This window comes from Ostrea edulis, chromosome 10 (genome assembly GCF_947568905.1).
Source record: "Ostrea edulis chromosome 10, xbOstEdul1.1, whole genome shotgun sequence".
NCBI lineage: Eukaryota > Metazoa > Mollusca > Bivalvia > Ostreida > Ostreidae > Ostrea > Ostrea edulis.
In genome coordinates, this window is record NC_079173.1 from 7,840,319 (window position 1) to 7,852,590 (window position 12,272).

The window sequence follows — 12,272 nt, forward strand, 5'->3', positions numbered from 1 at the left end:
TTTTTTCTTCATTATCCTGGTGAATTCCTTGCGTTCAGCCACGATTTCTGGAGGGTACTGTTTGTTGATATAGAAGTTTGTGCCACGAAGGTTTTTAGCCATCCCCTTCACTAGTTGTCTCTGCTGGAACTCTTTGAATTTTGCAACTATAACTCGTGGTGTACGTGATCCGGCGATTCTATGTACGCGATCAAACTTCAGACTTCCCACTTGCGCTGCATCCATTTTTAAGTTCTCTCTTAAAAATATTCGAAAATAGGAAATATTCGTGTCTAGTGACCAGTCATCCAAAAAATTAGTTTGTTAAACCCCACTATGATTCCACGTACAAGTGCTCTGAAGTTGAAATAAACAATATGCTGGAGTTCCTCGTTGACAATATCTTCGTGGTCTTTGCCAAATTGGTAATCAGGTCTTCCAACAGTCTGCATGAATTACACGAACAAGTGCTCCTTTGTTGCCTGACCTGTTTTTTTATTTAAGTTTATTCAAAAGCTTCTACATGAGAAGAAACAAATTCTTGCTGTGGCCTTCATCTATATCGACGTTTTACAGTATCTTTGTCGATTCGATATATCCCTGTGAACTGGAGATAAAACACATCACGGATTTCTCCACATCTGCTTTATAATTAGATATTTTATTGAAAATGAATATTATTAGTTGTGTCCTTTAGATGTGCAATGAATTTTCAAAATTTTCTTTTTCACCTTGTGGAGCAAATACGGGGGGAAAACGACAAACAAAAATCTGGTGTTCTGGGCATTGTGTCATGTGCAACAAGAATATATTTGCTTTAAGGGATGGAATATTACCCATTTTTAGAGATATCTGAACATGAAATCGAAAAATGATGGGGGTTAGGATGGCCACGAGGCTCTTGTCCATCACAGTGTCACGGCGGGTGTGACCGGTCGACAGGGGATGCGTACTCCTCCTGGGCACCAGCTCCCACCTCTGGTATATCCAGGGGTCCGTGTTTGCCCAACTCTCTATTTTGTATTCCTTATAGGAGTTATGAGATTGATCACTGTTCGTTATCTTCACCTTTATAGGAGTTACTGTTCGTTATCTTCACCTTTATAGGAGTTATGAGATTGCTAGTTACACAAGTGCAACAGAGAGAGAGAGAGAGAGAGAGAGAGAGAGAGAGAGAGAGTTGCGTGCGAGTTTTACTGTCTTATGACAGCATCTGGGTTACATGTAATTTTTGTTTGATTAGATGGAGAAAGCTAAATGCATTGAAAATTAACTTCTTTAATAATGAAATATCAAAGTAAAAAATGAATCTGGGTGTACTATGGATAAGGGACCGTGATTTTTTTTAATTTATTTATTTATTTATTTTTTTTACAACATATTTGATTGAAAATTGTTTTTTCCCTTAAAACTTTCGGGATGAATTGTAATGAAATTTAAACTATGAATACAGAAGAGTATAAGTAATCATACAGAGTGATAACTTTTAAATAATTTTCTATTGCTACATTTGTAAAGCTCCCTAGTGCTTAGCTGAAAATTGGTAAAATAATCTTAAAATATGTAACGAAACTGCTTAAACTCAACAGCATTTTCAATAGAATTATTTCGTAACAATTGGACCGAAGATGCTTTCATAGTATGTTTTTGAAACACAGCAATGTTTTTCAATGAAATACATAGTAAAAATATCCCATGTTGCAATGGTCTTTTTTTTCTAGACTAAATGGTAACTTTTTATGCGCGCGAACAGCGTACAATTTAGGAACTATACAACGTACTGCGTACACTATGAATTGTGTTTGACAAACAAAATATTTAATGGTACCAGTATTGCAAATTTCAAACTTTGCCATATTTGGCAGAAATTGCTATTCACAGATCATGCAGAATACTAAAACTAATGGTTTAAAGTATAACGGTCATGTCCACTTACAATACCAGAGGAGCTTTAACTTATTTGCATTGTTTTATTTCACACTGGCTCAACCTTAGGGATAATCCTTTGTTGTTGTCGAGAATAAATTTAGTCTATGTATCGGAATGGAGACTTCTCCACAAAAGCGCGATTTTGATATACTGAAATCCCTGGCTCGTCCACCAAAGTCGGTCATAACGACTTTCCACGCGGGATTTGTTCTTCTCGGTCATCCCAGTAACCAAGCGAAGGTAAGACTTAATCCAAGTACCGAAAGTACTGAATCGGTTGTTGTGTATCAAAAGCCAAAACATGCAGTCTCTCTATTGATGTATTTCTTTCATATATTTTTTTTTTGTTGTTCATTCGAAATCAACATATTCTATATTTGATTAATCATATACATGATACATGTATATAGCTCTGAGTATACATGTAAATATCGCATCAACGTTTATACTTTACGCAAACCTCCTGCATTGTATTTAGTGCTAGGTAGCGCTATCACTATGGATATGAACCTATGAGTATTTTCCATTTTTACATATGTTGTAGTTGACAGTTATCATATATGGTTTCCATAGTGACTGTTATGCTATTGTTGTCATAGTACCACTTCTTATCAACTTTCCATAATAAATGATACAGTTGTTTCATATTGTGTTTGAAATTGATGCAAAAAGAGGGAGTGATACAAATTTTATATCAAATTAAAGATAAGCGAAGGGACTGATTCACGATTTTCCGCCAAGTTTTATTTTTCATTTTAGATGATCGAAAATCTACAGTCTAATGAGTTTAGAAGGTTTCACAAAAAAATTTAAGTTATTCAGCATGGCAGAAGCTCATTATAGAGAGTTTATTTTTTGTTTTGAAAACAAAGATTGAGGTGTGTTATTGTTTACAGGGTTTTCAAAATAAATGGATATTAATCCAAGTTCATCATATATATCACATCTCAAGTATACTTTAGGTCAAATGTGTCATTTAAAAAGTTAAAATTTGTGATTGTACAAAATGAAGAGGCTTTAAATTACAAAATTAACGTTTCACTGGTTTGTTTGTTTATATAAAAAAACTCGAGTCTTTGTTTACATAACACAGAATCAAAGCTAAAATATTGCTCTTATCCTTGCGTTCAGACGGTCCTGATTTTGGTTGTCAACAATAAATGAGAAATATTATTAATTTTTGACATCAGAAATGAAAAACATTTCCTTCGAAAAACGTGAACCAGTCCCTTTAACTAATATATTATTTACATTTCCTTTTATTGATTTTGACTACGGATAACTCCGTTTACCTGATCAGGATATAGGGCTCACGGCGGGTGTGACTGGTCGATAGGGGATGCTTACTCCTCCTAGGCACCTGGTCCCACCTATACCCAGGGGTCCGTGTTTGCCCAACTATCTATTTTGTATTGCTTATGGGAGTTATGAGATTGATCACGGTTCATTATCTTCTCCTTTCACTTCGATGTGAACTAATGACACAGCTGCTTATGGGCAGCTTTGTTATTTATTCACCATAGCAGACATATTTTTGCCCACTGAGAAATAAATGACCAATGAATTCTTTTTATTTTTACATATGTTGTAACCTATGGTTAATAGTAGCAATGTTTCTTGAAAATATCAATATTGGTTTTTTGAAGATTACTACGGGCCGGGGGCTATGAGCACTATAAGCAGTTTTTTTTTTTACTCGTATGGTTAAATCTGTAAATAATGAACTGATCGATCGCGATGTTCATTATTGAATTTTTCTACTCAGAATGATATCACTTGTTTTGGAGATGTATTTGGTATTTAAATTTTCTGTTTGAAATTACCTGTCTTCATTCTCCAGTAAATGCATGTTAAATACACTATTTTCATTCCTGAGAGATGGATTTCTATGAAATTCATGATTTCGTTGCATATCATGACAGACTGTCTGCATATGATAAACTCCTCAGCAGAACTACAGTGTTACAATTATGAAAATAAATATAAAATGAAATGACACAGTAACTTCAACAGAACAACAAAATAAAACGTCTAATTTTTTTTAGAACATGTCTAACAAATGTCAGTATGTATTCATTATTGTAAGAAATTCTGGGACAGATTCCTTCAGATGTACATGTTCATGTTTTTAATTACTGTTTGTAGCACAAATGCTAACTAAAGCACGTGTATTTATTGCTGAAAACGATCGATTTCTCATTACATGGAGTCTGTGTGCTTACCCCCTTGTTATCAGTCAGTGTTGGCCTGTCATAATTGAGAAATCATGGTCAAAAACTAAATTCTATGCATTTGGCGAAATTCATTTATTTTTCTATCATTAACATACATGTAAATTTAGCTTCCATTTTCATCATTTTTGAAAAAAAAGTGTGGCAAGTGGCCTTAAAATGGGTACCTGTAAAATGCAAAACGAAATCGAAACGAAACGAAATCTGCCGAATCGAAAGGAAGAAACAGATTGTAAAACCGAATTGTGTATTCATGATAATAAAAAATAGTATCTCGGGTCCCTGTGAAGACTGTTGATGTGGTCTTTCGGGTTGACTGATACATTTTTAAGCGGTACATTGGTTAACATCAAACATTGTTTGAAGAAGCCGGTGTCCGAGAAAGTTGAAAGCAATCTCTACCCAGAGTTATCGTTCCTTACACCCACTTAAACCCTCTGTCAACGTCTCAAGGATTTTACAAGATTTTTGTAAAATGGCACGTATGCTCAAATAAAGTATGGTTTTGACTTCAGTTACAAAAATACACGTAAATAAATAAATACTGAGCAGATGCGAAGTTTTTGTGACACAAGAAGCATTGATTTGGGTTGAAACGTGAATATTGGGTAGTTCTATTGCACCAGGCCTATACATAGGTACATGAAGAAGATATAGTAATGGGGAAAAAATCTACAAATAGTTACTTGTCCTACATTTTCCCGATATTTAATAAAATAGTTCTTAGTTTTATTAGCCGTAAAAAAAAAAGTGGATTTACATGTGGAATAACATTGCTTATTTTGAGCACAGGTGCTTGTGGACAGGACTTCCGGTACCCCCTTCTTGTATTTTTAAATGTTCAATTCCTTGGGTATTTCGGACGTATTTTTGATAAAATATGTAACTTCAGAGTTTATATATTTCAATGGAATACAAAATATCGCATAGAAATCGTTTTTAAAAATGTCATATCACCGATCATAATATATAGACCTCCGACTGCGAGACTGTAACCCTCTGTTCTGAAATTTCTAGATTCGAACTAAATGCAGATTTATACTTTAATCAACTTTGGATATGTACTTTGTGCTTACTCAATCCCCCCCTTCCCAACCTGTTGTCCCCATCGTGTTATAGAAATACCAATGTCCTTGTGTGCGTCCGTCCATCCCCTTTGCCTTTGTGGACGCAACTCCTTTGAAACCGCTCAACGGATTCTGTTCAAATTTTGTAGGATTGTTAGTCACATACATGTATGTAGTTGATCATATTGAGACGTCATTTTGATTCGACAAATTTTACTGGAGGTAAGGGACTTTTGTGCTTCAACTTTTTTGCGGCGGTGGGAGACATGGCTACACATAGCAATCTTGTAAAACTTTGTATCAGTCAACCCGAAAGCCTGCATCAAGGGGGGGGGGGGGCAATTTCATTTATAGGTGGTAACTTTCACAGGGGTCCGAGATCCGAGATATCATTTTTAATAATCATAATTAAAAGAGTTCGGTTATACAATGTTTCGTTTCGGTAGGTTTCGTTTCGTTTTGTTTCGCTCTTTACAGATACCCGCCTTAAATGATAGTTTCGTTATCTTGTATAAAGAAAATAGCCTTAAAAATTGCCAATGCAAAGTTATCCTTCGAGGGGAAAAAACGTATTTCATGAAAAAGATAATGGTGTGTGTATACACTCTGAATGTGAGTGTGACACCCCCTCCCGACTCTTTAACACTTTATAATAATGATATGACATGATTTTCAGAAATGGGATTACGCCCAAAAGCAGATGGCCAACTTCGACCGTTTTATAAACGAACTGAAAAATTTTCAAGCTGAAAAATGCACGAAAGAGGTGGCGAACGAAGCCAAAGAACTGATTGCAGATTACGACAAACAGTCGGTGTTAAACGCCTGCGCGGCCGCTACATGGATGTTTGACTGGGTAAGTGACTGCATGGATGTTTGACTGGGTAAGTGACTGCGTGGATGTTTGACTGGGTGAGTGACTGTGTGGATGTTTGACTGGGTAAGTGACTGCGTGGATGTTTGACTGGGTAAGTGACTACATGGATGATTGACTGGGTAAGTGACTGTGTACATGTTTGAATGGGTAAGTGACTGTGTGGATGTTTGACTGGGTAAATGACTACATGGATGTTTGACTGGGTAAATGACTGCATGGATGTTTGACTGGGTAAGTGACTGCGTGAATGTTTGACTGGGTAAGTGACTACATGGATGTTTGACTGGGTAAGAGACTGCGTGGATGTTTGACTGGGTAAGTGATTGCGTGGATGTTTTACTGGGTAAGCGACTGCATGGATGTTTGATTGGGTAAGTGACTACATGGATGTTTGACTTGGTAAATGATTTCGTGGATGTTTGACTGGGTAAGTGACTGTGTGGATGTTTGATTGGGTAAGTAACTGCATGGATGTCTGACTGGGTAAGTGGTTGCGTGGATGTTTGACTGGGAAATGACTTCGTGGATGTTTGACTGGGTAAGTGACTGTGTGGATGTTTGACTGGGTAAGTAACTGCATGGATGTTTGAATGGGTAAGTGACTGCGTGGATGTCTGACTGGGTAAGTGGTTGCGTGGATGTTTGACTGGGAAATGACTTCGTGGATGTTTGACTGGGTAAGTGACTGTGTGGATGTTTGACTGGGTAAGTGACTGTGTGGATGTTTGACTGGGTAAGTGACTCTGTGGATGTTTGACTGGGTAAGTGACTGTGTGGATGTTTGACTGGGTAAGTGACTGTGTACATGTTTGAATGGGTAAGTGACTGTGTGGATGTTTGACTGGGTAAATGATTGCGTGGATGTTTGACTGGGTAAGTGACTGCGTGGATGTTTGACTGGGTGAGTGATTGCGTGGATGTTTGACTGGGTAAGTGGTTGCGTGGATGTTTGACTGGGTAGGTGACTGCGTGGATGTTTGACTGGGTAAGTGGTTGCGTGGATGTTTGACTGGGTAAGTGATTGCATGGATGTCTGACTAGGTAGGTGATTGCGTGGATGTGTGACTGGGTAAGTGAATGTGTAGAGTTTTGACTGGGTAAGTGACTCTGTGGATGTTTGACTGGGTAAGTGACTCTGTGGATGTTTGACTGGGTAAGTGGTTGCGTGGATGTTTGACTGGGTAAGTGACTACATGGATGTTTGACTGGGTAAGTGACTCTGTGGATGTTTGACTGGGTAAGTGACTGTGTGGAATTTTGACTGGGTAAGTGACTATATGGATGTTTGACTAGGTAAGTGGTTGCGTGGATGTTTGATTGGGTAAGTGACTACATGGATGTTTGACTGGGTAAGTGACTCTGTGGATGCTTGACTGGGTAAGTGACTGTGTGGAGTTTTGACTGGGTAAGTGACTGCATGGATGTTTGACTGGGTATGTGACTGCGTGGATGTTTGACTGGGTAAGTGACTGCGTGGATGTTTGACTGGGTAAGTGGTTCCGTGGATGTTTGACTGGGTAAATGACTTCGTGGATGTTTGACTGGGTAAGTGATTGTGTGGATGTTTGATTGGGTAAGTGACTCTGTGGATGTTTGACTGGGTACATGACTGTGTACATGTTTGAATGGGTAAGTGACTCTGTGGATGTTTGACTGAGTAAACGACTGCATGGATGTTTGATTGGGTAAGTGACTACATGGATGTTTGACTGGGTAAGTGACTACATGGATGTTTGATTGGGTAAGTGACTACATGGATGTTTGATTGGGTAAGTGACTACATGGATGTTTGACTGGGTAAGTGACTACATGGATGTTTGATTGGGTAGGTGACTACATGGATGTTTGACTGGGTAAGTGACTACATGGATGTTTGATTGGGTAAGTGACTACATGGATGTTTGATTGGGTAAGTGACTACATGGATGTTTGACTGGGTAAGTGACTACATGGATGTTTGATTGGGTAGGTGACTACATGGATGTTTGACTGGGTAAGTGACTACATAGATGTTTGACTGGGTAAGTGACTACATAGATGTTTGACTGGGTAAGTGATCGCGTGGATGTTTCACTGGGTAAGCGACTGCATGGATGTTTGACTGGGTAAGTGACTACGTGGATGTTTGACTGGGTAAGTGATTGTGTGGATGTTTGACTGGATAAGTGACTGCATGGATGTTTGACTGGGTAAGTGACTGCGTGGATGTTTGACTGGGTAAGTGACTGCGTGGATGTTTGACTGAGTAAGTGATTACGTGCATGATGTTTGACTGGGTAAGTGATTGCGTGGATGTTTGACTGGGTAAGTGACTGCGTGGATGTTTGACTGGATAAGTGGTTGCGTGGATGTTTGACTGGGTAAGTGATTGCATGGATGTCTGACTGGGTAGGTGATTGCATGGATGTTTGACTGGGTAAGTGACTACATGGATGTTTGACTGGGTAAGTGACTACATGGATGTTTGACTGGGTAAGTGACTTTGTGGATGTTTGACTGGGTAAGTGACTGTGTGGATGTTTGACTGGGTAAGTGACTGTGTGGAGTTTTGACTGGGTAAGTGACTGCATGGATGTTTGACTGGGTATGTGACTGCGTGGATGTTTGAATGGGTAAGTGACTGCATGGATGTTTGACTGGGTAAGTGACTGCATGGATGTTTGAATGGTTAAATGATTACGTGCATGATGTTTGACTGGGTAAGTGACTGTGTGGATGTTTGACTGGGTAAGTGACTGCGTGGATGTTTGAATGGGTAAGTGGTTGCGTGGATGTTTGACTGGGTAAGTGACTGTGTGGATGTTTGACTGGGTAAGTGACTGTGTGGATGTTTGACTGGGTAAGTGACTACATGGATGTTTGACTTGGTAAGTTATTGCCTGGATGTTTGACTGGGTAATTGACTGCGGGGATGTTTGACTGGGTAAATGATTGTAAAAATGCAAATAGCACTGTACTGCGTTGATGGTAGTTCGTGTTGAAGAAAACACACACACACACACACACACACACACACACACACACACACACACACACACACACACACACACACACACACACATATATATATATATACATATCTTAACAACTACATTGCAAAGTTAGATATGACTGACAAAATTATCAAGGCAATATTTTGATATGGATGCGAAGTATGGGATAATACCAAACTTGTTGAGATCCCCCACCTTAAAGAATGTAAGCATATACATGTATTTAGCTTGAAAACATTGGCACAAAATTTAATGGTTTATGGGGAATTTGGCTGACGTAAATGATGCCAAAGTGGAAATGGCTTCTTTATGGGGTAAATTACTTAATTCTTCGAGTTCTAAAACATCTGCTAAACTTTTGTGTGCACTGAAAAATTATGAGAATCCATGATGTGAATTTGTTAAGAAAATGTTAAATGGGTGTGGATTAACATATACATGTACGTGACATGAGGAAAATGAGGTATACTCTGATCTTGTAGATCACATTAAGCATTCTTAGACAGTATAGTGAATTACGAACTTCTCCTAAAGTTTCAAGTTTACAGACTATTTCAAAATATTTAATCTTTGAAAAACATTTATTGAATTCGCCAACTAAAGTATTCAAGGGATACTGTATAACCAAACAGACGGGTAGGTGGTTCAATATTGTATGAGAATAGAAAATTAAGTACTTGAAAAACACGTCAGACCACTATTTGCAAATAAGATCATTTTAATCTCTCTCTCTCTCTCTCTCTCTCTACACTGAATCTCTCTATTTGTGAAATGCAGATTTTAAACCAGACAGTTGAAATCCCTGTACTAACGTCAACTGATTGCTCAGTAGCCCGTCTCAGTTAAAAATTGCATTCATGGATTTTACCGGTCGCTAAGTAAATTTTGAGTCAACATCAATTTGGAGACCTACATGTATGCTGAAATACCAATTCAAACCTTTCGATCCATGCAATTTTAAAATGCCTTATTGCGCATTAAGTTATTTCAATCTATTCCTAGTTTGTGTGTACTCACGAAAGCTTATATTTTGCAGGTACAAAATACCGTACAACAGATACAGGGGTAGATCATCACCGCCGAGCACAGTAACTATATACTCTGATCGTCACCGCCGAGCACCGTAACTAGGTATTCTGTGATCATCACCGCCGAGCACCGTAACTATATACTCTGTGATCATCACCGTCGAGCACCGTAACTATATACTCTGTGATCATCACCGCCGAGCACCGTAACTGCATGCTCTGTTCAAATAAAGAGGCATGGACACAATTTGAATTGAAAAATTCAACCCCCCCCCCCCCCAATTTTTAATCTTTACAATGCATAACTAAGGTATTTCTAAAATTTGAATGTCAGTTGTTGAGATGCAAGAGAGACAAAGCACTCGGAATTCCTTGTTATGCAAACAAGGCCCATGTCATGTTTTTGTTTGCATATACATACATGTGTAAATGTTTGAAAAATGTCGGCGATTCTAATATATGATATCATAATAAGCATATGAAATTTTACCCGGATATTTGTAGCTTTTATGCACATTTTCCCTCAAATATAGTGATTTCATGAGGATTTATGTTGTTAATACATATACCAGTGGAGGGACGAATCATCTGCCCAAACTACTCATGAATAGTTTACTTAATTTTTGTATTATATTTATTTAAAACGTCAAGCACCTGTGCACCAAGCATTTAAAACGATACTTTGGTAAAATACGATGTTAGATGATAAAGTTCCTAGCATACATCAAAGGGGCATGGGCACGGTTTGAGCTGAAAATTTTAAAATCTTATTTTTCCATTTAATGTTTACAATGTTTAACAATGGTATTTTTAATGGTCAGCAAAACTTTGAATGTCTGTTGTCCAGTTACAAGAGAGATGCAGAGGCCCGTGTCATGCTTTTGTCATGGGTTAAATATACTAATAAAAGTTTTGTTTATAAAGTAATTCCACCCTCCTGTGACATCATAAGATTTCACAAAATCAATGATTTATTTAGATTTATGTATAATAGGAACAAATTTTGTTGGGAGTCTTTTCCTATGGTTATTGTAAAAAATCTTGTTAAACATAAACTATTTCAAATGTCTAGGTTATATATAAATAATCAATATGTTTCAAAATATTGAATCCAAAGGCAATATCTTTGTTTTCATTGAATCCTTTATTACATGTAAGTTCATTATGCGATAAATTTTCGCCTCGCATGCGGAAGGTCGGTGTCCTGGCCGCGACAGACCTAAATAGTCAAAACAGGTAGTGGATAACTGGGGAATATAGCCACCCCTCTAAGGGAAATGACTATGGCCAAATTAACATACATTAAGATATCTGAAGATATCTTTAATTATTTGAAAATATCATCAATTTGATTATTGCGCGCAATATGACCGGGAAATTCTTGACAGGTGCGTATAAAACAAACAAAGCCATGATTGTGTATCATTATGTGAAATGAATGAAAAAGTGAAGATAATGAACAGTGATCAATCTCATAAAGATTACAAAATAGAGAGAAGGACAAACACAGACCCCAGTGGCCCTTTTCACAAAAACTCTTAGACTAAGCTAAAAATGTTAAAACACTGTAATTCTTTTATAATTCTTCGCTCACATATTTCTGAATGAGCAAAACTAAGTATATGCATTGGTGATGAAACTCTATTCTTACTTGAGACACAGTTGCACTCAGTTGTGTATAAGACAGAGACAAAATATTTGTCTTAGTCGTAAGATTTTTTGTGAAAATGCTGGCTGGTCTGGATTTCTGGGGGAAAAATCTCAAACTTAAGTTAGAGTTTCCATTTTATTTGAGCAGTCAAAATTTTAGTAAAGTCCAACTTTCAAATTAAGTCCCCCCCCCCCTCTCTCTCTCTTTCAACACACAGACTGGGTTATGTATTCAGGTATCATTACAGAACAGAACATAAACAATTTTGAGTAAGGTTGTCCAAAGTAGTCTCGCTCTGGGTAAATTCATATAGAAACACATTACTCTTGGATACTTGGAGAAAGACCCAACAACTCAATCGCAAACACCTTATCAACAATGTCGGCTTATGAAAGATGGATTTAATGCAGAATATATCACGGATTAAAAACACTCTTGAAAGTTTGCTTAGGAGATATCACTCTACATGTATGTCTGAGAAAAGAGGAACTCAAATTAAACACTTCATAAGATAATA

General features: G+C 37.5%; 1 protein-coding gene across 1 annotated transcript; it reads left to right on the plus strand.

The window, feature by feature from the left end:
- The first annotated feature begins 1,934 nt into the window (after positions 1 to 1,934).
- LOC130050915 (uncharacterized) lies at positions 1,935 to 10,649 on the plus strand. Its single transcript, XM_056151820.1, has 3 exons — positions 1,935 to 2,148; positions 5,883 to 6,062; positions 10,113 to 10,649. Exons 1-3 carry the CDS (start codon positions 2,023 to 2,025, stop codon positions 10,143 to 10,145), a joined length of 339 nt encoding a protein of 112 aa, XP_056007795.1. The 5' UTR covers positions 1,935 to 2,022; the 3' UTR covers positions 10,146 to 10,649.
- Positions 10,650 to 12,272: the final 1,623 nt, after the last annotated feature.

Excerpts from the sequence above, each read along its gene's own strand:
- LOC130050915 (XM_056151820.1), top strand. The coding sequence starts at position 2,023 with ATGGAGACTTCTCCACAAAAGCGCGATTTTGATATACTGAAATCCCTG. Across the intron at positions 2,149-5,882 it reads ATCCCAGTAACCAAGCGAAG|AAATGGGATTACGCCCAAAA; the intron begins GTAAGACTTAAT and ends CATGATTTTCAG. Across the intron at positions 6,063-10,112 it reads CTACATGGATGTTTGACTGG|GTACAAAATACCGTACAACA; the intron begins GTAAGTGACTGC and ends TATATTTTGCAG.